General features: G+C 49.2%; 1 protein-coding gene across 1 annotated transcript in view; it reads left to right on the top strand.

Annotated features, from left to right (window-relative positions):
- Positions 1–14912, top strand: part of LOC131211563 (hemicentin-2-like) — a 36632-nt gene extending 21720 nt beyond the window's left edge. The window contains exons 4-5 of the mRNA XM_058205077.1: positions 4599–4856; positions 14641–14912. Coding sequence (XP_058061060.1) covers positions 4599–4856; positions 14641–14912 — 530 coding nt within the window. The remainder of the gene's footprint in view (positions 1–4598; positions 4857–14640) is intronic.
- Positions 14913–24608: the final 9696 nt, after the last annotated feature.

Genomic DNA, 24608 nt, shown 5'->3' on the forward strand with positions numbered 1-24608 from the left:
CTGCGCAGGAGCTAAAAAGTATCAACCTCAGAGCAGAGTCACGACACGAAACTACGATCGGTGGAAATATTAATAAATCACGGACAGCTTAAACTTCATGTCCGTCGAAACAGGACAAGGCTCTCGGCCTTGTCGGAGGAGGCGAATGATAACTTCGCGTCTGCTGCAGGCTGTCAAATCCTCGTGGCACCGACTGCCGGGCTCATAAAACATTTACTTCTCGAAACTCTGGGCTCTGGCTCAGGAAACTTGAACTCAGGACCCCGGCACTGAGCAGCCAAACTCTTGAATGAGAAAGGTCGCTTTCGAGCGAATAAACGAACCAATCAAAAAGTTGTGCTTTCCTCACGTGCGCCGAATATCCAAACGGTGAACCAGCAGCATTTAAGGTCCTTAAAAAGTTTATGAATCGAACCGAATTCGTGACAAAACGCGGCTACATCAAACAACTCATTCGACATGGCTGAGCAAAGCGCAGATCTCCTAACTTCTAATTGCCATAATAGGGGCCCGAAACCACACCAATTGGTGTCCACAACAGCAATATCACACAGAGCACCGCACTCGATCAATAGCATCGGCTTCCGACCGGTGGTCACAGCCCCGAACCTCGGTGGAAAACATGCACGTCCGGCCCAGTGGTGCATCTGTAACGGAAACAGTCAAACCACCGACGAGTGTCGGTGAAATACCGAAAAGCCAATCAAAAATATAGGGCCCCGACCGTTCGACAGACTCTGATTTTCGGATGGCCACCCGACGAACGCGTTTTTGTGCGGTTTGCGGTGCGGTTGACAGTGACTGCATTTGTCAAACGCGAGCACCTCACAAACCACAGCCCTTCAGCAGGGCCGGCAACAGGAGAACTTGTCAAGCGGATGCAACACACGCCACAGTTGGCAACAGAAAAGTTGATTCCAATCCTGTTGCTGCGGTCAACCCGGCGCCCGGCCCAAAGTTTCATTACGCCTCATTTTGCGTTGGGACAATTTCCAGCAGCGAGCCGTACGGCCTTTTCAGCATCAACCAGACCGGAACTCACAAAATGTTTGATTAGCATGGGACTGAACGATGAAAAATTCGCTTAAGGAGCAGAGCTCGACGATCTTGGCCTTTCAGAACGTAGCTATGAATCTCTCATCTGAAAAACATTGCCTTAAATTGGAATTGAAAACCAAGTAAAGAGCAGAGATGTGTCGCAAATGGGTTGGATCCAAGGAAGATGAAATAACTCAAATAACGACCAGAGCAAGAATTGGGTTATTTACTCAGGTGCACCTCTAATCCGAGACTGGTACCGTTTCTAACAAAGATAAGAAGTTGCCCGCGTGGCTACAGCTGGATTGGAGTTATGTGGTTTGATTAGGATGCGAAATCGACAATAAATAAGAAACAACAACAAAATTCCGTCCGTCTATAGCAACGTTGGCTGCAGATGGAATTTTGGAGGCTCAGTACGAGTCATTTTTTAAAGTAAAACCTAACACGACATTTCAGCCTAGAAATTGTTTTGTGTTAGTTTGCATTTTAAAATTACGTCAAAATCGTCATTTGGTGTCTACTCTGATTGATTCAAGTTTTGTAAACTGTCATTTCCAACTTCCCTTTATATATCTGCTCTTTGTCATTGATCATTTGATTGGAGCTACTGTGAAAGGAAAGGAATCCAAGTGCTCCTTGGTCGGTTACCGTATCAAGATGACTTTTTGCATAAAAATGGATCAGTCTCTTCGATTAACTTTAGTAAACAGTGGAACAGTCGAGAGGAGCAGCAACCTGCAATCAAAATGAGCACCAATTTACTTGGCATTTGAGTTGACTTCTTATTTTGTGAATAAAGATTACCGGTCCGGTTCGCGCGTACAGTCTGACATAGGGCACAGGATCACGCAAATGACGGGCAAAGGTCAAGCGTCCCTTTAACGGAGAGAGCCTGACCGTAGTTTGTTGAGATAATCGCTCCTTGTCCCGCGCTCTATTAAGGCTTTACGGAAATAATAGCGTCCATCCAGGTACGCTTTTTATCTTCCGGACACACGCTAACCCGGAGGCTTGGCATATGAGGGCGCCGGCCGCACATAAAACGCTGATGAACCCTTAAAGGCGAATCAAAAGCGCCTACTTTGTCATAGTCGCTCTCTTTATATCGCCGTCCAGCGCTTTACGAGCTCTTCGTGGAAATGACGCGACAACGAACCGTAATCAACCGTGTAACGCCCACGGCAAACAAGAAGCTTTAATTTATCGACAGAAATTTAATTTTTCACAGCACCCCATCGGGAATAAATCGAATTTGTCCGTGCAATCCCCATTCCTGATGCAGTTAGAGAGCGTGATTCAATTAGGCACCGCCAGCGCCGCGTCTGCCCCAGGATACAGCGCAGGGCCTTCACCGCGACACGTGCGACCAATGGTTTGAATGTAAAGTTTGACCGTCACCTCGAGCGCTTATCGGCGCCGCAACCATTAAGCATCGTTTTTTTCGATAACCCACCACCACCGGTATTCCGGCATTAGGCTTCCCGGTGGCCCGCCCCGGATATCTGAAGGATGCTTGCGACCGGGCACGTGCATGATTGCTCCTTTGCTTTGTGTCTACAACCAACCGGGTTACGTACGTTAGAATGTTTACTTTCCGGTCTTCACCCCATGCAAGTTGCACCGGGATCAGCCGGTCCGGTTGCATCCAGCGAACCGGAATGAGGCGGAAGTTTATCTGTTTGTACGTGCGCTGCTCAGTTCGTGATTTTTTTGCTCTTCCACTCTCTCTCTCATCCCGGGGCAATGTTCCGGTTGCTGCTGCTGCTGCTGCTGTGGTCCGGAGCTCCATTGTGGGGCGCAGAAAAATCGTTCCATCCCCATTGTCGGTCGGTTTCCGGGCCACTACCGGGTCCGAGCTGGGCGCCGAGTGGTCAAAGTTCAAACACTCGAGCGGCAGGCAATCCGGGCAAGTTTTCATGTTTACATTTATCGACTGAAGGAGAAAGAGAGAGAGTATCGACCCGTGGGGCGATAGGGGAGCATAATCCTCTGGCCACGGAGCTCGGAGGCGAAATCTATCGCTTGTGAGGGAAGAAAGTTTTCCACCCTTAAAGCCATCCGGGATCGGGCAGAACCGACGGAGTGCCTCGGAAAAAGGGGATGCCGTTAAACCCCGGGCCAGTAATGATTGTGCGCGCGGAGGGAATGGCGACGTGACACGACTACTCTTATCCAAAGTGCCTCCATCCCGGGTGGAGCTATGGTAATCATCGACGTTTCTGGTCTGGAGCGACGGAAAGAAAACTTGGTCCGCACAGTGGGCTCGCTGGCGTCACAAGTAGCCGCTTTAAAGACGGACATTATTTAACGGTCAAATGGTGGTTGAGAGAAAGCTTTCGTGAGGTCATTCTCCTCTCCTTCGACGGTAGAGCTGTTTCAACAAACTTTCATCTGTTTGCCATTCATTTACTGAACGTAAATTGGGGGACGTTCCGTCGCTCAGTGTGTCCGACTCCGGAGCCCCAGCACCGGTGGCCGATCACTTTATCGAACACACCTCAAAGATTACAGCTTGAGGGGAGCAAAGATTGCCACCTGCCAAGTGGCCAAGTCCACGGACCGAACTTTGAATCGATTTTATGCCCACCGGGCGGTTGTGTGAAAATCCGCTCAGCAACTTCCGGCCACAGTAAACACAGCAGCAAGTGCTGCGGCCAAGGCACGGCAGTTGATGTAAAATTGATGAGACGACGCGTGTACTACATGGCGGCCCGCACGCCATTCTATGGCCAGCGGCCAATTATAATGCTTATCTAACGCGCAATTCGGGCTCGAGGCCCACGATGGCCACGCCGGGCCACGGGCTCAGCTCATCGTTTTCCAATCATAAAACAGCATCGTCACAATTGGTTCGTTATGATCCTGCATAACGGCCACGTGCCGGCCATCACCTGGAGTGGCCCTGAGAGTACTTCCTGTACTTGGCCGGAGCTCCCCGAAAAGCAATAACCAGGGTCCCGCGTTTGTTTGTTGAAGTTCTCCGACTCCCAGTTCCGGGTTGGTTCAAACATTGTATGAATTGAATTAAACTTTTTCCACGGCGAATAACTCCCCAGCGCAGCCCGGAACATTGTGTGGCCACGGCAAAAAAATGGGAACTTTCCCGATGAAAAACGAGCTCTCCGGGGCGAGCAGATTGTGTGCGCGGGGGGCCCAGGTCCTTGACCGGGAGAAACAATGTGGGAAGCAACAATGCGCGAACAGTCCGCAATCGTAATGGCCGTGGCTCGGAATTAGGATTCTGTCCGAATATGAAAAATGATCAAGCGAAATCTGACATGCTCCTGCCATGTCCGCGTGTGCAAAAGTCGCGCCCAGCCAGCCAGCCAGCCCGTGTCTGTGTCTCTGTGTGTGTGTGGCCGGAACCGGAACGCGAACCAGGGGCCTGGTGCGCGAAGGACCATTTTTATCTTTCCATTTCCGCCCGACGGCCCGCCGTGTATGTGCGTTAGTGGTGGCCCCGGCACCCGGTTCCGTCCACACCAATTTATCACTCGTTCTAACACATATTCTGCCTCTCACTCACTCGCTTTTCCTTCTTTTCACATCCATTGCAGTCTCGAAGGCGAAAATCCTCGGCAACTCGGAGCTATTTATCAAAAGCGGAAGCGATATCAATCTAACATGTGTTGCGCTGCAGTCCCCGGCGCCCCCCTCGTTCATCTACTGGTACAAGGGCGGCCGGGTCGTTAATTACTCGCAGCGCGGCGGCATCAGCGTCCTGACGGAGCGACAAACCAAAACCAGTAAATTAGTGATTGCCCGCGCCATGCCCGCCGACTCGGGCAACTACACCTGCTCACCGAGCAGCTCAGGTGAGTTTGGGATTTCCCATTTTCTCGTCTCCCCTCGATTTTTTTTTGTTGTAGGCACCAAGGCGCATCGGCGCAGGATCATTCGATTCCGGCCGGCAGGCCGGCCGGCGGAACTGATGAATGATAAATGAGGCCACTCCTCGCTACTGCGGTTCGCTGCCGTTCGCCCTCTTTTCTCATTTCCGGCCCTGGCCGGGGATTCCGGCAACTATCGGCGCTGCATGCCGATTGCGGCTTCGTCCTTTTAGGATGCATTTTCAAATCCCTTTCGGACACGACAGGAGAACACAATATTGATAGCAAACACACAGTGCTCCAAACATGCTTAAAATTGCAGAAAACACCCGAAATTTGTGTCAACGAACGAAGGAAGTCCAACAACCTATTAGTCGCACCGTGCCCTATCGGTCGCCGAATCGATGATAATTGGATTCTTCGGAAGCCGGCGGCTTGTTAAGGCTCCGTTTCGTCACGCAAGTCACGCATTTGTACGATTGCGGAATTGATTAAGCCGCGGACCGCGGTGGTTAGTGGTCTATCAGATCCCCTTGAAATCTAATTGGTGACTCGTGCGTCCTTGAAGAGCGCCCAAATTCAACCACAAACTTGGACCGACGAACCTGCGTGAAAATTGGGAACCCCGTTTTAAATCTAACCAAAGTACACCCGGTCCTCGGTCTGGTACCTTTCACCATTCCATCCTTCAAAGAATCTCCGTCCTTGGTCTAGAAAAGCCCACATCCGCAGGTTCGTAGCAGAAAATTAGTTTTAAAATTCTGCCACCGCACAGCCACCGCAAGCCACGATGGGTCGGTGGAAGATAATTGGAGGGCAATGTGTAAAGTTAATTAGCATGTTCGACGAAACTAAACAGGGACCCAATTTCGGGTCGGGCCCCGGCCCCGCCTGGCTGCGTTCCGACCAGTCTGCCGGTGGCCGCTGTCAAGAGCTCAGCCAAGCGAGCTGATTTCCGTCCTCCAATCACTGCCACAAAGGCGAAACAACTGGTTTTACGATTGGGAAAGTTTTATTTCCTGCTCGAAGCCGCCGTTTGCCGGTCCCGAATCCTACTTCCGTTGCAGACACTACTTCTCGATGGAACTCGTTGCAAAACATCCCCCATCGCCACACATCGCGTGGCCGACCGGGTTGGAAAAGTTTGCTCACGTAGCTCGTGCTCCTTTTAATCACTTTCCAAAAATTGCTCATCTGCTCAATCGAAGGCTACGGATGCCCGGAGCCGCCCAGTGACCCAGTGTGACTTTCGGCAAAGAGCAAATTGGCGTGAAAAAACCGGAGCCCAAACTTGGCGCTGCTCGATCGAAGTTAAAAGCGGCACCGGCAAACGGGCTTTCGGTCGGTAAATCGCCGGTTGTGTCACGGGACTTAAAGACCCATTTTAAGGTTTTCGAGGCACAATCGGAGTGGGGCATAAATAAGGCGAAGCACGCATAAAACAAGTACAATTGTTTCATAAAACAAACCCATTTGGGGCCATTTTGTTGCTACGCCACCGGCCGTAACTAGTTGCGCAAGAGCCGCGAGACCAGACCGGAGCCCTCACCTTGATGGTAGCTAATAAAAGAGCAACACATCGATTGAATGGTAAAATATGCTTAATCTAATTTGTGTTATCATTGCAGTGGCCGTGCCGAAGGCTCGAGGAGAATACAAAAAAGCCTCAAGATTAGGCGCGCCCAGTGCCGGTGCCCGTTGGCGTTTCTACGCCGGCTGAGCACCGGGCAATGTAATAAAACTTTATAGACCGAAACGAAGGCGGCCCTTAAATTCATCGACGTTTGGCCGGGCCCGGGGAGGCTTTCTCCGTTCAGCCCCATTTTCCTGACTTCATCGGCGCGTACACTGTGTTTTGTTTCTTTTCGTGCACCACCACCGGTTTCTCACGTCAATAATGGAGCTTGGTCACGAAACGTTCAAAAGGCCCCAAATATAGGGCACCGAGAGGACCTGTGAGGACCTCCTCCCGAACACGCGATCGAAATCCTTGAAACAATCGGACCCATCGGAGCGCTTCGCCGGCACAGAAACGAGACGGTGACACTTCATCGACGATCTGCTAATTGACCGAATGCGCAAGAAATTCGGCACTCGCGCTAGAAGCTGTTAATGGTTATTTTATTCCAATTTAGCCGAAAGTCCCGCCATCAACGCGCCGTCCCCACAGTTAATGTGCCACAATTTCTGTCACGACCGAGAGCCGGGCGCGTTTGAAATTAAAAGTTGTGAAAGGTGGCCACGACGGACCTGGAATTTGCCTCCAGGACGGCGCAGGTATTTTTAGAGGCAATTCATTAATTCATCGTCGGCGCCCGTCATCGTCAACGGGCGACAATTTTGGCACCAAATCAAATTTTTGAACCGTCTCAGTAGGCACCGTCGTTGGCAAGTAGGCTGCGCAAGACGTGTTGTAGCAAAGTTGGGCGCTCGAAAACGCAAAACATCGTCTCATTCCTTCGCCAAACGTCCTTGAGCAGTTTGCCCCGAATGGATGGCATTTTTCGTAACGTTTCGGGGAGCCGCGCGCAAAATGGAAAGCAATTAATTTCTCACTTATCAACGAGGCCCCATCAGCAGGCCGGCAGAGAGGTCCCAACCCGGTTCAATCCATCGTCGTCGTCGTCGTCGTGATTTGCTGTGGCCGGGCCGGGCGGCCTTTGCCCCTTCGATTCGCGGAAAGCCACCCCGGGTCCCGGAAGAGAATCCGGTAAACTGCTTTCAGGACGGTTCCGGAGGAGGGCCACAGTACGAGGGCACGTCCTGCGTGGGGCAATAAATTGTACAATAGCCATGAAAGGAACTCATTTTCAGCACGATTAGTACGATACGGACCGCCATTTCCGGTGCTGGTCCACCCGACTCCCCAGTATCATTGGCCGACGAAGATGGCGACGACCGAAGTGAACCAAAGTGCGGCCGCTTTGAAGCGCAGCGTCTGCATAGTTTAACGCGGCGGAGGCTCATGGCCGGTGCTGGCCAGATACTATCGGGGCTTCCAGAGCTAACGGGGCCACCTAATTTGGAATTCATACAATTAAACAAAATTAATCCTACCGAAAAGCTGGGGCCGGTTCGTCCTTCGTAATTTAATTTTCAAACGCTACCGTAAATGTAACTGCAACTGTTGAACCCCAAGGGCCCCATGTTAATTGGCCACTCGATTTTCGATGGCCCCGTTTACCCAATCGGCTTATCGCGGAACGTGCGTTAATCTGGCGCATTCGGTGCCTCGGCCTTTGGTTTGGCCTCGTATGCGATTAGAAACGAATTAATTCTGATGCTAACCAACCAACTAATACCCGAATGGCCGAACGCCAACCGAGCAGGGTCACTGATGCAAAAGATGCACCAATAAAAACGTTCGGGTAGGGCCCCCGAGGATAAATTATACTCACTCGAACGGCGTGCACCCGGCCCGAAAACCTGGCCCCGACAGGAACATCCATTTTACGCTACATAAATTTAGCGACCGTGGCCAATCTAGCCACCGCCAGCCCGTACTCTGTGACGTGATTGGAACCAATGGGACGTCTAAAATATGCATAAAACATAGGTACAATAAAACGGCCTGGCGACCCAAGAACCGGGCCGGGGTCCAGTGGAGGCTGGCTGGCAAGTGTGATTTCCTCGTTAAAAAATTACGGCACAGCGTGTGCTGGTGGTGGCCCTAGGTGCAAGAACCGCCGAGCATCCCCATGCCCGCATAAACTCATTTTTTATTATTCATTCATTAGACTGTGCGCGCGCGAGCCGGGCCCTCGGCTTCGGTCCGTTCGGCGGTCTTATCAAAGTTGAGTCAACTTTTTCCGACTCCTTCGGGTTTTTTGGTGGCCCCGCCAAACTGTAATCTGAAAGTTGCCCTTTGAATACTAAAAATGCCTTCACGGCACGTGTCCCCCCAAAGGCCCCGAAACCGGTTCTTGGACTCGGAGAGCGTCTCTTCTTTACCGGGCGACATTACCCGTAAATGTGTCGTCCTTTTGGCAATCGCATGAATGGACCGCCCGCCCCGAGTCCCGAGATGGGACTTGTCGGCGCGTTGATGAATAATGATAACCACACGTCCTAGCGCAGGCAGAAGGAAATTATTTTACGATCTTCACGACCCCCGGTAGATAGTGTGAAAAATAAGACCTTCCGGACACTAAGCCCATCCACAAGGCGGCAAGCACCAAGTTGCGTCTTATCGTGCACACACGCCACAAGAAATGGGTGCTTAGAAAATGGCTGCCACATTTCACCGAAAGCAACTTGTCGTTTTTAATTAGCAGCTCGGGCCGGGGCCGATGGTGCAGAGCCCCGGATGGGGGGCGAGATGTTGTTAAAAATATATATTTACTCAGGAAATTATTCAAATTAATTTTTGCCACCTGCGCCCCCACGCCCGGCAAGCCCGAGTTTATAAGTCGCACACTACCCGCGGGCCGGATCTCGGCATCTTATCATCGCAAAGGCGCCGGGTCGCTTTTCTCATCCTTTGCCTGGCACCTGTGACACGCGGATAAGAATGTGACGAAAGTTTCTGTTGGAGTTTTCGCTCAGACAATTCGCGCCATTTAACCGACACCGCGTACCGACTTTTCGCACATAACGCAACCGTCGCTGTATGCCAGGGACGGTCGGTAGTTGCAAGTACATGGGTTGAAAACAATCGAGCCTAATCGTTTCAAACTTACCTTGTCAGTTGTGGCCTGCTGCGTTTATCGAGCAAGCAACGTTCACACTAATTCTTCGTTGTTGTTACAAGGCTGATGAAAAGTGTCCTAAATCAAATCGCAAAATCGAGATGGCAGCATTAGTAAAAGAAAGCTTTGCGAATTCGGTCAACTCACCAACATGTCTGCCAGTTGGGAAACGCAAATGGATTCTGTATGTGAGGACTCTGTACCACCATTTTCCACTGTGTGAAACTTTCGACAGTTAAATTTAAACCTGCCCGTAAGAGATTGGAAAACGATCGAACGTTTGAGAAGTCCACATACTCAAACAAATGTGTTTGTCTGCTTGACAACTCACCTTACTCCATAGAGCTGGATCCAAGTGACTTGTTCCGTCTGGTTAGTTTTCGAACCACGCAGTATTACGCGGCCACGTTCCCGCGGCAACAAAACAGACTGACAGTGCAATAGTAAACGTGCGCCATTCGCTGCTGTCTGGCGGCAATTACCAGTGTTGTCCTGGGAAACGTCAGAAAACCAATAAGTCAGTCCCGATAGATCAAGCGCACGGGGCACACGTTCTGGTCGCTGCAGAAATGGAAAGTTTCTATTTCATTAAATTCAATTTTCAATCCATCTTCCCATACTTTGCCGGGCGGAAGGACATTTCTGGTGCCCCGAAAGTTTCGTGCTGGGCCGGCCCCGGCTAGGGTACCGGAGGCGACGGGAAGTGGCCAAAAGTTTTCGATAAATTCAATTACCATCACAGTGCGGCGCGCGTATCCATCGCTATCGCTATAACGAAGTCGTTCGCAGTTTGCTTTCCATATTTCGTTTCGCCAGACGCAGCCGCAACCCGACGCACATTAGAAGCCCTTGAGCGCCGGGCCGAACTCCGGACCGAGTTTTGCATTCGAAGCAATAATTAAGTTAGGAGTTACCTGCAACCAAATAACGCCAACAGCGCCAGCCAGGAAGCCCGCAACTTTCGTGTGCTAGTTTTTTGTCCTCTTTCACTCGTCCTCTTATCATTTCCGTTTTTTACCGATCCGATCTCAATCCCTCGCTAACACGGCGGTCGTCTGCGTCTGCTGCCGGCAGCCAACTTTCGAGTGACTCGTTCAAACTCCGACGATCGACACTTCCATTTGATGCCCAACCGGGGGCCCCATTTTTTATGCCGAAAGCCCTGAAACAACATTTTAATCTCCGGACGCAAAACTTAAATCGTGCGCACAGCCGAAACACGCGCCTCTTTTTTGGGTATGTAAATGGTAAATAATTTATGAAAAACTTCTCGAGTGCCTCGGCGGTCCCGGCATCACATGGCATCGCTTGATTATGGCGCTTGAAACTTTCGCACGGAAATGGTGTTTAAAATGTGTTTAATTTGAATCGCGGCACACAACAGAGCCGCCCGTTGGTAAAAATCTTTTCTGTGGCAACCAGACGCAAGTGCCCCAAACGGGGAACGATTTTTCATAATTTCTCTCGCGACGACAATGACGACGAGGACGACGAAAATCATCCATTATGCAAAACGATGATGGATGGCTATCATTTATTACCGGCATCCGAATCATCGATTTGTTCCTATCAGCGGCCAAGTGTTTCAATGTTTGCCCATCGGCATGCGGTGGCTTAAAGCTTGGACCGGCCTTATCCGAAGGACGCCGGTTGTTATCCGAATTCGAGATGTAACTTTGTGGTTTTTGTTTGTTTTTGGCCGGTATTTGGCGGCGCACCGGTTTTAATTGGATGCCTGAGCTCGACGGAAAAGCTGTTTCCTTTTTTCGTGCGTATGAAACGATTTTTCAAACTTCGAAACAATGCATGTGATTTTGTTTCAGTATTTGCTTCCATCCTTCAGCTTTTTTGTAAAAACATTGTTTAGTAAAAAGTACTTTCTGAACAATTGATTCAATGGGAATTTTTCGCTACTGATCTGCTCTTAGTTGCAGTAACTACTGAAACAAAGCACAGGACTTTTACGATTGTGATTCAAAGCACTCTTGGATCATGGTCTTTTCGGTGAGGTAATGCTATTTCAATGTTAGATGTGGTTTGCACAATGATGTGCATAATAAAAAGCGGATTTAAAAAGACAAATTGTTGCTTCAAGTTCCTCGTAATCCTATTTTCGTGATCATTCCTTGATCATTTGAACACATACTCGGCCCACGTTGCTCTGCAACCATTGTATTGGCCTGACTTAGCACCATGAAATAAATTTAGAAGATTAAACAAATATACTTTTTGGACACAGTGCATATAGAGCTCATCGGCAGCTACTTAAAGCCAGCGCTCCACTGACAGCTAAACCGAAGAACCATCGAAGATCCCTTTGAATTAAAATTAGCACCAAGACAGGAGACGCCATGTTGTATTGAAACAAAAAATTACAAACTTTTAACGGTGAAATTTGTGCGATTTTAACGTCGTTCCGTACGAAAACAATCCACTAACTTTTGCTCAAAACCCCCGAGTGGGCTCCCGGCGAGCAAAACAACCCGCCAAAGAATTACATTTCGGTGGAAAACACATATTTTGACGGCGAAGCAGTTCGTTCAAACGTGCACGGCGGCTCGGCGGCGGACGACATCAAAGCACCACGCCGTCTCATGATGAGCATCATAAATGCGCAAACTACGGGTCCCGGCCCGGCACCACAGCACAGCAACTAATACTCCTCCGGCTGGCTGACTGGTGCGGAAACTTTCCGCATAACTCTCGTGCAACGAAGCCCCGAACCTAGCGGCACGCGGGCCACGGCCGTCGAGAGACCAATATGCTTTTGGGGCCGCCCCAAAACGGTCCATTTTCGCAAAACAAAAGCAAGTAGGACCACTAGGAGGCCTCCGAATAAAACACTGGGCCACCATTGCTCCATCATTATCCTGCAAAGCCTGAATTATTAGGGAAACGTGGTCCCAGCGTTGGCACCGACACACACTTGGCACAGAATTCCTGGGAGAGTCTCACGTAAAGCCTCGACGAGGCGCACGCCTTGTGAATCGACCTCCGAGGCCATCGCGCCGAATGATCTCAAAGTTTCGGCATCATCTTTTCATACCCGCCGCCGGCGGGGCCTTTTATGCACCGTCCGTCCCGTCCCGCTCCGCGTGGATATTCAAATGAGGAAACACTGATTTCAAAGCCCCGAGCAAGGGCAACCAACGAAGACCTAAAGCCTGAAATCCAAGGATGGACAGCCGCTCGAGCGTTACGTTCGCGCGCGCAGCTGTCCATTTTGGGGCCTCGTTTTTTCCCCCCATCTTCCTGGCTCGCCAACGTACCTCGGCTATTAATGGTTATTTTAGAAAAGGCATGCTGCATATGCTAAGCTGCAGGCAGGGTGGCCGGGACCGTGCCAAGCGCATGGCGACAACAAACCGCTCAGAGCATCTTGCGGAGGAAAAAAACCGGTGATGCACGTGTTTCGCACAAGGACGGTACGGTGTCCTCGCCACGGGCCTTCGGTCCACCTGGCCACCACCAGTTGACCCGGAAAATGGCTCAACGGTGCCTATCAGCTTTCATTATTCATATCACCACTCCGAACGGGGCCACACGTACCGCGTGTGTGCTGCACCCGAGGCTCACCTGGCGCACGTGTGGCGCATCTTCGCCGGGCCTCGACACGGCCGACGCGAGAGACGAGAGAGCCTGTAAGTACCCGAGGTCACGTTCGGTAGAATGTTTAATTTAAAACTGGAATATAAACGATGAATATTAATTCCTGGCCCGGCCACTCCCCGGCTCCCTATACTTCCTGTTTTAGAGATCCGCTACACGCAGAAAAACACGGAAAAAGGCGACGGCCGACGGTGTGGTAACTCTCGAGCCATTTGATCTCGACGATGGCCCCTTGAGAACTCGCGCAGATGGCATGTGTGAGTGCGAGGGTCCCCTTGGCTCGCTGTGACAATTGCGAAAGGAGCCTGCCAGTCACGTACTGCGAGGAAGGATTGCAAACACACACCCACGTCGAGGCCGAAGGGATCAGGGACTCTCGCTCGCGAGCCCCTTCGCGCCACCGGGAACGGCAACGTGGAATAATTAAGAGTGTGGCTCAAAGCTCAAAGGGGGCTCCAAAGATAAAAGTGGTGCTCCCGGAAGATGCCCACCCGACGAGATGGTCACTCGACGGAATGTTTGCGTTTGCCGAAGCGTCAATAAAGGCTCGGGCCCGGCCCCGGGCACTGCTGGCGTGCCGCAAGGAAAGGTCGCGGGCCGAAAAGAAAGGATAACAACGGCCACACGACGGCACGTTCCGCGCTTTAACGCACGCCAATAAGCACGAGAGCACGATAATGTGGCCCCCCGAATTAGTATGTAAATGAAACGAGAAATAAAAACAAAAGGTACTCCCGATAAGGGAGCACCAGGTGGCGGCCGCACACCGCCCGAACTGGGGGCTAAAGTGGGGCTAGACTACAGACTGGTCCTGCTGCACCCGGAGCTCGGGTAGCATATTTCGCCAGACCGGCCACATGATTAATCTCGCCAGTGGCGCTATCTTTTCCTATTTAGCGAAACGTTTATCTTGTCGAATGGACGAAGGGCTTGGTGCCGTAGAAAAATGCAAATGCAACCCCAAGTTTTGCGCATCGTTTTGCAATCAGTGCAGCTGCGCTTAAGGGATTCCATCGCTCCGGCTTCGTCCTTGAAAAACGGTCTCTTTAACATCCATTAACACCCACTTGGTTCTTTGTGGCGAGCAATTGGATTTACATCCGCTTCTAGGCGAAGCAGCACGAGAACCAAGCCGGATTCGAGGTTCGGAACTTATGAATAAAACACTCGTTTCTGGGACACTTCAAGATGGTCACGAAATTATGCGCTGGCCACAACCGAGGTTCAAGTGCTTATGCCAGTTTCGGGCAGTTTCGGATCGTTACGACCGATTAGCTCGTTAATGGGACACACAATGGGACACTCAATGGCAATTGAAAGCGACTAACGCCTAATTATGATAAATTGGTCCGCGTCGCGGTCAGGAATCAATCGCTTCGACGATTTGTTAACCATTACAGCCCGAACTGATGCAGGTCATCAACGCAACTCTCATAACTCTCCCTCTCTCTCTCTCTCTCTTCTCTCCGCAGACTCCGCGAGCGTCGTGGTGCACGTGATCAATGGCGAGCAGCCCGCCGCAATGCAGCACGGCAATAGCAGCGCTAATAGCGTTTTAATAAATAATCGCAGCTTTGGCCGGTTCCGCGGCTGTTGCACCTGGGCCGGTTTGCCGGCCGAACTGGCCGGCCTCTGGGCGGCCTACGTGAGTGGCAGTAAAAATGTAATCTTATCATTAACATCGTCCTGGGTCAGCTGCTGGCTGCTGAAATCGGCGATCGGGCTGCCAACGCCCGGCAGGTGATTTACGGTGTAAGATCGTGTAACGGCCGGCCATCATCCCAACGCCATCTTTCCCCGTATGAAGCTGTAAAATATGGAACCCCAAAGCAAAATATCATGTGAATAAGGGTAGTTAGTCCAATCCGCAGTGCTAAGCGCTCGCAAAAGAGTATCCGATCCTTTTCCTTCGACAGCATCCGACAGTCCGTCGCACACACGCGATAGGTAATGCAGCATGAATATGTTATAAGACCGCGCTGCATCCGCCCGCCCGGGTCATGATGAATGCACATGATTGGAATTCCCATTTCACTGTCGATGTAAATAATCCATTCCGGCGACCCCCGATATCCCCACCACAAATCGGCACGGAACAGCACGGAGATAATGGAAGCGACCTCGGGCGCTCGTGTGTGTGCCATGCATGATTTAAATTATTCCATCTGTCCCGTCTCCCGTCGATGTCCCTGCCCGGTTCTCGACACCTCGGAACCCCATATACCACCGCATACACAGTGCATACCAAAGAAGTCCCCTCAGTTAGCGGTCCCTCCTCGGATTCTTTTCTAGAAAGTGTAGCAAAATTTGATTTTAAGCTAAAACGAAAAAAAGCGAATGGCAGAACTTTGTGAATGGACTTTGTGGAGGGACAGTCCTTTCCCTTTACTTTACCGACCACTGGTCCTGGACTTTACGCGGTTCCTACAACCGCGACGCCGGTTTTCTCTCCGACTTCACACACTTCTCCGCAATCCGATCGCTGCTAATAGACATATACGACTTTACTGTAAGAAACGATGTTGCATAGAATAAATTGATAATTTCTTTTCTATAAAACGGTGCTCCGGAGTTTCCGAACTGAATCCGAACGGTCGCATAAAGAAAGGTAAGTATTTGGCTCGGCCATTCAATCATTAGAATAACAGTCAACGGTACGCCAGTCCTAATTACTCTCAACCCGCGGTTCAGTTGAGCGATCGCTTCGATTGGTTGCATGCGGCAAGAACCGCTTCGATTTCGAGTCCTGCAATCGAGAGTCATTAGCGACCAATCCCTCACCTAGACTTTTCGTTGCTACCGTTTCCAATTCCCGGCAAATCGATTCAGCCACGCATCTAGCGGCTGGACTAACGCTTGGAGGGGGTTTTCCGGTTCCGGAACGATGCTGAGCTAGTTCGGGCATAAACTTGTCATAAGCGCTTGTTCGGACGGGCCATAATTAAAGCATTACAAAGCGCCGGTGCCCCGCTGGAAAGCACTAAATTATTTCGTCACCACATCACGTGTCGGATCGCTCTCGCCGTCGGAGTTGAGGGTACCAGATGTGGATCGGACAGGCAGCAGCCAGACTCTGCGGAATAAATGTTCATTAATGCTGCCAATAATTTATTTGCCGATAACATAATTATTTTAATTCCATTCCCTGGCTCGTCCAACAGGTCTGCGCCCTCGGAGGTGACCCAGAAAAAGAGACCGACAGTTCCGATCATAAAGAGCTTGTGGTCCTAATGGGGATGGGAATGGGATAAACTGATGGTGTCACACGGACTGCGGGAGTTCGGTTCCATTTTTGCTGCCGCCATTATCGGTCAACTATCGGGATCAACCCGGGGGCTCCCGATAATTCGCATCCCTATAATTACGTTTGCACACGCCGTGACAACATCACTTCAGGCATTCTGGTTTCCTTTTTTATTTCTATTGCTTGGTCCAGAATTGGTATCTAAAAAACAGATTTCAATTTCCGGAACTGCGGAATTGAAACTGATCTCTCGAAATATCCAACGGATGCATTCATTATTCACGACCAGCGTCATCGATATGGCTTCTCGCTCTCGACCAACACAACGACCGATGGCTTACCGAAAAGTGAGGACTGGTCAGCTGGGTCACAAACAACGTGCAGCTTGAAGCGCAACCCTACGACCTAATTGCCGTCCTTCTCGCCCGCCCGACCGACCATCCACAGGCATTGGCCAAATGATCATCAAATTAGCTTGTTACGAATTTAATTCGGCTCCGCGCCTTGCCCACGGCCCCGTTCAAAGCATGTTTTCAATTTGCTGTGGCACATGGTGCCCATAAAATATGCACATTGGCCACTGGATCCGAAACCGATCGTTACGCTGTTCCTGTTTTTGGTTCCATATGGTAAGTGCCGTCGAAAGTTTACCCTGTGGCAATGGAAACAAATTCCATCATGATGGCACGCAATAATATAGGCTTAAAACGGTTCCTGGCGGTTAACATCCACGTGACTGCCACACTGAGTTATGCTTCCAGCAAACGTAAGGCCAATCCAGTCAACAATCCCGTCAGGACGCGTCAATAACATGCGAGCAGGAACGTAAGTCCGGTGGCAGTTTATTAAAACCTGATGAACCCTTATTCGTCCTTTCGTATTTCACGCCTCGTGTTATCTTGCGCCAAATAAACACCGCGTCCGCCGTAGCCGTGCTTGATTTGCTGCACTTTCGTCGGGCAAATCTTGATAATAACGGTGTTATTTCCGCAGTTCATTTGCTCGCTTCCTTTCCGCTGGTCGAAACCATTTCGAGCAACCGAGTGCCGGGGCAAAATCATTCATCAAGATGATGTATGAAGCAATTAAAAATTTAATCGTTTTGCCACCACGCTCCTTGGGCCCAACTTACAAGGCGAGTGGCCAACAGCGAAACGGTCGGCCTTATTGTCAACCCCGCTATGCCCGTGTTCAGGGACTGCAAAAATGCAGCTCCGTGTCCTTGGCGTAAAGGCAAGGCAGTAGCAATTTATTGACAACATTTCTATGCACCGGACCCCGGAACGACCAACAACGCACCACGGAAAGTTCAATTAACGTCCTCCCGACAAACCTTCTAATTATACATCGAGAAAACCTTCCAAAAATCACATTTCACCCTAAACCAACAGAAACAGAATGGGCCAGAATTTAAAAGTGACATACTTACGCCCGAAGCAGGACACCCCGTGTGAGTGCGGAAGCAACATTTCTCCTGCAAACGAGGAATTTACAGCTAGCCTGGACCATTCCGAAGGGCCCGTGGCCGCCGGACCACGGGCAACCCCCAAAATAGCTCGCAACCCGACTCTCCGGAAGGCCGCTTGGTGGTTTGCCAGTTTGTTAGTTTAGCTTTGTTTGGCCCTTGCCAGGATCCGCGGCACGTGTTTTGGTGTTGGGGTTTAAAAAGATATCATAAAACACTCGGTGGACGGCGACGAAATTTATGCTTTCATCGTGCGGCCGCCTTTTCCGTTCGACCGCAATCGTCGCGCCAGGGGACAGGTTTCTGGTGGGACGTACAAGAACCATGAGATGCTGCTTTTGTTTTCATATGGAATTAGAGATCCCGTTCAGAATTTGATGCTTCTTACCCATCCCTTTGATGCAGGAAACCAGGATACCGGGATATGGTTCTTTTTAATTTATTTATTTGTTTTTAAGTCTCACTTTTCATCATTATCCTTTGTGCTCTCCTTTGGAACCACTCTCCTTCAAGCGCTTTTCATTACTCATCCAGAGATTACTTTGATTCCGGTTTCTGCTGCGGCGAATGCAAGTGACGGTTACTATGCAGGGCTGTGCCTAGAGTGTGTCGATTGCGATTCTGCAGAGCTACCATATTCCCTTTCTGATTCAAATCCGATAATCGTGAATTCCCGGTTATAAGTTTATTCAAACTTACCGTTCTTTTCGGCAGTGCAGTTGCTTTCGAAGCATAACTTTTCTTTCAGTAAAAGCTGCCAATCTGTCATTTGTGTTTTTGGCAATTCATTTACAGTTTCGAGGAAATTTATTAGCGATTTTCATAAGTTAAGTCGGTGGCGGTGCTCCGTCGGCCTGTGTCTGCTTACTAGAAACTTTGCCGCCCAAAAGATGATTGCTCTAATCGTAGGTGCAAGGACCGTCCACTATTTGAAACTCTATTGCATGATGTCGCGCCGTTAACTGAAAGTAGTACACTCCTTTGCGGATGGCCCACGGATATCTTTTCATTGTTTAGTGACGCTTCCCTAGCCGTTTAATTGTTTCTTCCTCGCTTTCGAGCACGGTTTTTAGAGTTTGGAGCAATTAAATGGCGTTGTTTGGACAACGGTAGTAGCTGGATTGATCGGTAGTATTCTGAATCATCGTGGAACCACATTGAGTGGGCCTCGCAGCAAACTCGAGTAGATTTGGTAAAATACAGCATTTGTGTTCCAGGCAATTTTATTGACATGGTTAAGATTGTTGCACGTGTACAGGTAGAAGAGTCTTTCATCGGATTAGTATTGGCTACTGACCGGAGGGCGTTTTTCACACACGGCCAGGCAACCACCGTCCGACCGATACTTTATTAACTGCTTACAAAAGATACAGCTGGCGCCTTAACCCCTGGAACGGCCTTCAACGCCCCCAGCCACACGGTAAGTGAGTATTATGGCACTAAACATTGCTAAACCCTTTGATACATGATGTATATGTTTATATACGTACTATATACGAACGATTGTGTTTGCATAGGATCCATTTGGTTTCGTTTTCCGGAGCGGCGGTCATTTGAGTGATTCAAGGGGGTGCCCTCCCCTATCGTAGGTGCGCAATGCACAACCCCACATAAGGACATAAGATTCAACAAGACTCGCATTTTAACAGGAATTTCTTATTAATGAGTTAATATGTGTAGTAAACAGCATCCCTTCGGGATCGGTAAGGGAGAGAGCGGACTGTTGTTGCTAGTAAATGCACGTTTGAATTGTAACCATCAGTCAGGTCAGGAGGCGAGAGGGGCGAACATCGAACGGACGAAACAAGACCGCGTGGCACACACACCACATTTTCCGCGGTCCGGTTTCGCCCTCCGATCGAGGCGATCGATTCCTGTTGCCCGCTAACAACCCGTTAACAAAGGTACATCACAATCGATTTCTTTTCCGTTCGCCTTAAGGCGGAAATTTTCTGCGTCCACAGGAAGATAAGCCGGTCCCGGCCAGTGGCCCATACCGTTGACGAGCGCGATAGTGGAAATGGCTTTTCCAAGCGCGTATCGAAACATCTGATTAGTCCATTAGGCAAATTAATTTGCTCGTTCGCTCGCTCTGTGCTTGGGACTCCCTTCGGTCGATTACGGTGCTCGAGCCAAATGTAGCACGTTTGGTTAATTTCGGTATTTATACGTTCATCATGATTTTCCACCCGGGAAAAGCTCCACCCTCGGCTTGGCGGCCAGCACACCAACTTATCCTTCTGCAGACGGGCAGCGCCGAATTGGACAGGAGATATGTAACATTGATTTTAGTTAACGATAGGATATAAAGAAACTCTCTTCACAATCTGCTACCACCGAAAGTTCATTTAATCGATATACGCGAAAGTTATGGCCAGCATAACTGTGGATAAGAAATGATACTCTGCAACATGTTTTTGCATGTCTGTTATGTGTTTTTTCTTCCTTATCATTAATAATTAAATCGTACCCTGCCAGGCTTGTGTGTTTAAGGATTAAAGATTGTATTGTTTTTTGATTGAAGTGGCCCTGTTACGGGGCACAGGTTAAGGGCATCATCGCGGACTGTTAGTCGCGCGCATTATCATTAGCTGCTAAGCTGTAAAGGGGAGCCGGCCGGCTGAAAGGCAGAGGAACCGTGTAACCGTCGCTGGTTGCGCTAATCTGTCCTCATGTGTCCTAACACGACACGGCCACGTACACACGTTACTCTCGTATATAGTAATGCTGTAGCAAGACTCGTTTGCCACTCGCCATTTTGAACCATAACCGTCATATTTTGTTATGTTTTGTTTGCTTCCTCTGTTGCTGAATATATGAAAAGGATAGTCGATTTGTCAATTCCGCAAAAAACTCTCGTACTTACCACCCACACGCTTCACTCAGCACACGATCGATCTACGGCCGGTTCCTCTCTCTCTCTCTGATGAAGCTCTGTTTGCTTTTTCAATTGTTCACCCGGCACCTTCACCCTCCGGGTTTCGTTTGGTAACATTTTATAATTAAATTTATGCTTTTTAGTTTTTAGCTAGTATGGCGGCAGTCCTGCCAACAACGTCCCAAGAATAGGTAACCCGCCGAATCGGGATGTGAATAACACTATCACCAATCGGTGTTCTTCCATCGCTCTCAATCTCCGGAGTTAAAAAAAGTGATCAGATAAGAGATGGAAAAGACTACATTTCTCAAGATGTTAGGTCGCGTGTGTGTCCAACGGACATGCGAAGCCAGCTATCCCCTGCTCGGCGTTCCGTTGGGATCTGAAACAAAACGAGAAGATGTTTCCAAAATTAGCAACACAAATTGAAACAACATTTTGACATTATCGCGGCCTAACGAATGCCCACAGCTGCCGCGCAGCTCCGACAGCATGCTTTCCTATTAACGCACCTTTACACGAGGCCCATCTTAGGAATGTTCCTGGAAAAATCGATGCAGTCTCAAATATCTGTGCCACTCGCACCGGTGAAGAACACAACCTAGAGAAGATTTAATCTTAAATTAAATGACCCACCGAGCGGCGCACAATGCAAGAAACGGCGGATCACTCCGTTGGTAGCGCGAAGGCGGATGGTGGAAACTAATTTTAAATATTTACGTTACATAATTATTTCAATCTCATTTCGCCATGCTCCCCCGTCGGGGTAATCTTGTTGACACTTTGGCCCATCTGCCCGCACGTGACGGTGGTGGCCAGCGTTACACTGGTTCGCCGTGACCAAGACTTGCCCGGACTGGTCAACCCACCCTCTGGAGATTTCGGGTGGAAGCGTCCATCGCCCACGGTCCTCTTTTGAGGTTGAGTAAGCATAATTATTGTCTTCGAACGGAAAGGAAATGTATCCACAAAGTTTACGCCATAGCCCGGAGGCTGACAGAGGAATGCTTTATAATTCAGAGTCCAGCAGCCCGAAGTTTCACGGCCCACACTCTCGGAAGTTATTAAAATGAGATTATAATGCCTCCTCTCCACGCCTGCCGTCCGCGTTGCATTCGTGGCCAGAAGAATTAGAATTATACCAAGTTCTACTCCGCCAACGAGACCGAGTCCTCAAGAGGGTGGTGGTGGTAGAGGACTGCTGAAACCCGAACTAATTATCATTAGAATTAGAAATTAGAAATCAGCTTAGATCGCCTATGCAAGCGATCAAAACAGAACACCGGAGGTGAATATTTCACCATTTAATTACCTCAAAAAACCTTTAAAAAACTAAACAATCCAAAGGCAATAGACAAAGTGTGATTGTTTCACTGCGCTTGGTATTGTGGTATGTGTCGCACTTCGAAACCCAGGATGCAAGATGAGAAAGGAATTGGGAAAAATGCGTCTGAAGTCGGAATGGCCAAAGATGCTCTGCGTTGCTGAGCATCGAGCGATTGAGCATTGATTACCGACGAGAAGGTTGTTTCGGATGTAAAAATAAAGTAAACAGTAAAACGATCGTATTTAATAATTAAACATACTACTTTATTATTCCATACGTCGAATATTCAAACGTAAGAATGTTTTTCCGTAGTGATAATATCACGTCTCTCTCCTTTTTATCTCTTGCCAAGATCAGGGGCCAGTTTTAGACCAACCCCATCATAGCATCTTTCTCCCCTTTTATCAGAATTGTGGATGAAATTATTTGAAAGAAATTTAAGTGGTTGGTTGTTAAGTATTAACTAATCGTACCTCACCCGCCGTATTCGCCAGATCTGGCTCCTTCCGATTACCATCTTTTCAGGTCAATGGCACACACAACTAATAGTTAAAAGTAATTCGAATTATTACGATTCATGATGACTACCGTGAGAAAAAATTGTGGATCGCTCCGACACCCGCTCATCTATTCACTGCAATGCAATGCAATAAAAACCCTTCATAGGGTTAACCTTTAAACATGTGATGACATCTCCTCCGTCCTTAGCTCCCAACAATTATCAGAGCACTGTATCCTAAATTTAGGGTATAGAAAATATTGAGAAATTCAAGTGGTTGCTTATGCACAATTGATCGAATAGTTGAAAGTATAAACGAAAGAAATTTGAATTGAATTTAAGAGAAATTGAAATTTAATTTGAATTTGAAAGAAATTTCAGTGGTTGACTTTTGTTCTACAAACCCCTATCGGAGACCCTACTGTTGCCCTAAACTATATCCTCTCGGTCGATGCACAAGCACAGTCGGCCGGGACGATGAAGGCTGTGTAACCACGCAGAATCTTTTCGCATGCGCACAAACCCATTTCACGCACACATGGAAACACGACCCTCGATGAGCTGTCACTGGCTGACTGTTCCGATGAAGCCGTCTCCGCATGGGTGTGACGTTGAGATGATGCCGCCGTCCGTCTAGAAAATGGCGCCTCGAACGAACGGTGAAATTTAATGTCGGCCTTCTGGCCGATCACGGAACAACCGATGGAGCTTGCAGAACGAAACAGAGACTGGCGGGAAAGAGCACCCAACCCGTCTCGGCGGAATCATCCGCCACGCCAACAGACCATCCGAAAGAAGCTGGTGCACCCGACAGTCAAGCGTTGCACCGTAGACAAGAAAAAAGCCTGTAACACATTTATCGATCATTCCATTAGCAAAACGTTACACGGTGTGGTGGTGGCCGGAACCTTGTTCAAGTGGTCCAAAAATAAAAATTACTTACTTTTCTCGGAGGCGTTACAGCGGCAGCGGATGCGATTGGCTCGTGTGCGAGAAAAACCACGTGCCTCCAAGAGCGCTTCTCGCAGACACCTTTTCAGACGCCATCTTGGCAAGCGCGTGGCGAAGCCAGACGAAAAACCCGAGACGCGAATTCCCGGCCTCCTACAGACGTTTCCCGGAGTCACCGTCACTGTCGATCGTGCGGCACTGTGAAGCACGGAACGCGATGCACATTCTCACTCACTTTAGCCCGGAAATTGGCCCATTTCTTTTCACGGTGCAATGGCCCAAGCCACAAGGGCTTGGCCTAACGACCGGCCGATGACACAGCAACGCGAACCACCTTCTGACTTCTTTCTCAGCACACGAGTAACGACCGGTTCGATCGACTGCCTCTATTTGTACTCACCGGCAGCGGTACACGGATCTGCTCGCCTCTCACGCACACTCTCTCACATAGCAACGTTCAACCGGTTCACTCTACACACTGATGCATCCGCACCGTACCAATGAATTCGTCTTCAGATGCCACCGTGTTTCCAATTTTCCTAGCTCACTCAGTAAAACTCGTTGTGAGTTTTCAAACACCGAAATATTAACCACTGTTTTGCGAAATCAATGGCATTCGACATGATGGGAAATGAGTCACATTCCACAAATGAAGTGTTTGCACGCGGCATGTAGTATGCGTGAAGTGTAGTTGCTCATCGCACACACACTAAGCCTTACCGGCTTCTTTCGGTTGGCTGTGACGCTTGATTTTGCCGCGTTTTAAGGCCCGTAATAAGAAAAAAAATGTATCTCCTAAAATACAGTTGAGTTTGAAAATGGCATTTTTAAACTCCGCTCAAAATCTTGCGCTTCCAGTCCACATCATATAGCATAAAAGAATTACTTTACAGCAATTCGTGTGCATTCCGTTTTGATATCAGCTTACTCTCTAGAGGTATAAAATGGACCCAACATTTTCGCATCGAGGCCTCAAAGACCCTTAGCTTTGGATAAAAATTTGCCCATTTGCCGTCGACCTTATTTGAGCAGTCCCAATTTATTTCCTTTATTGCCCTAATCGCGTTTTGCTGCAG

The sequence above is a fragment of the Anopheles bellator genome, chromosome 2 (assembly GCF_943735745.2).
Source record: "Anopheles bellator chromosome 2, idAnoBellAS_SP24_06.2, whole genome shotgun sequence".
NCBI classification, from domain to species: Eukaryota; Metazoa; Arthropoda; class Insecta; order Diptera; family Culicidae; genus Anopheles; species Anopheles bellator.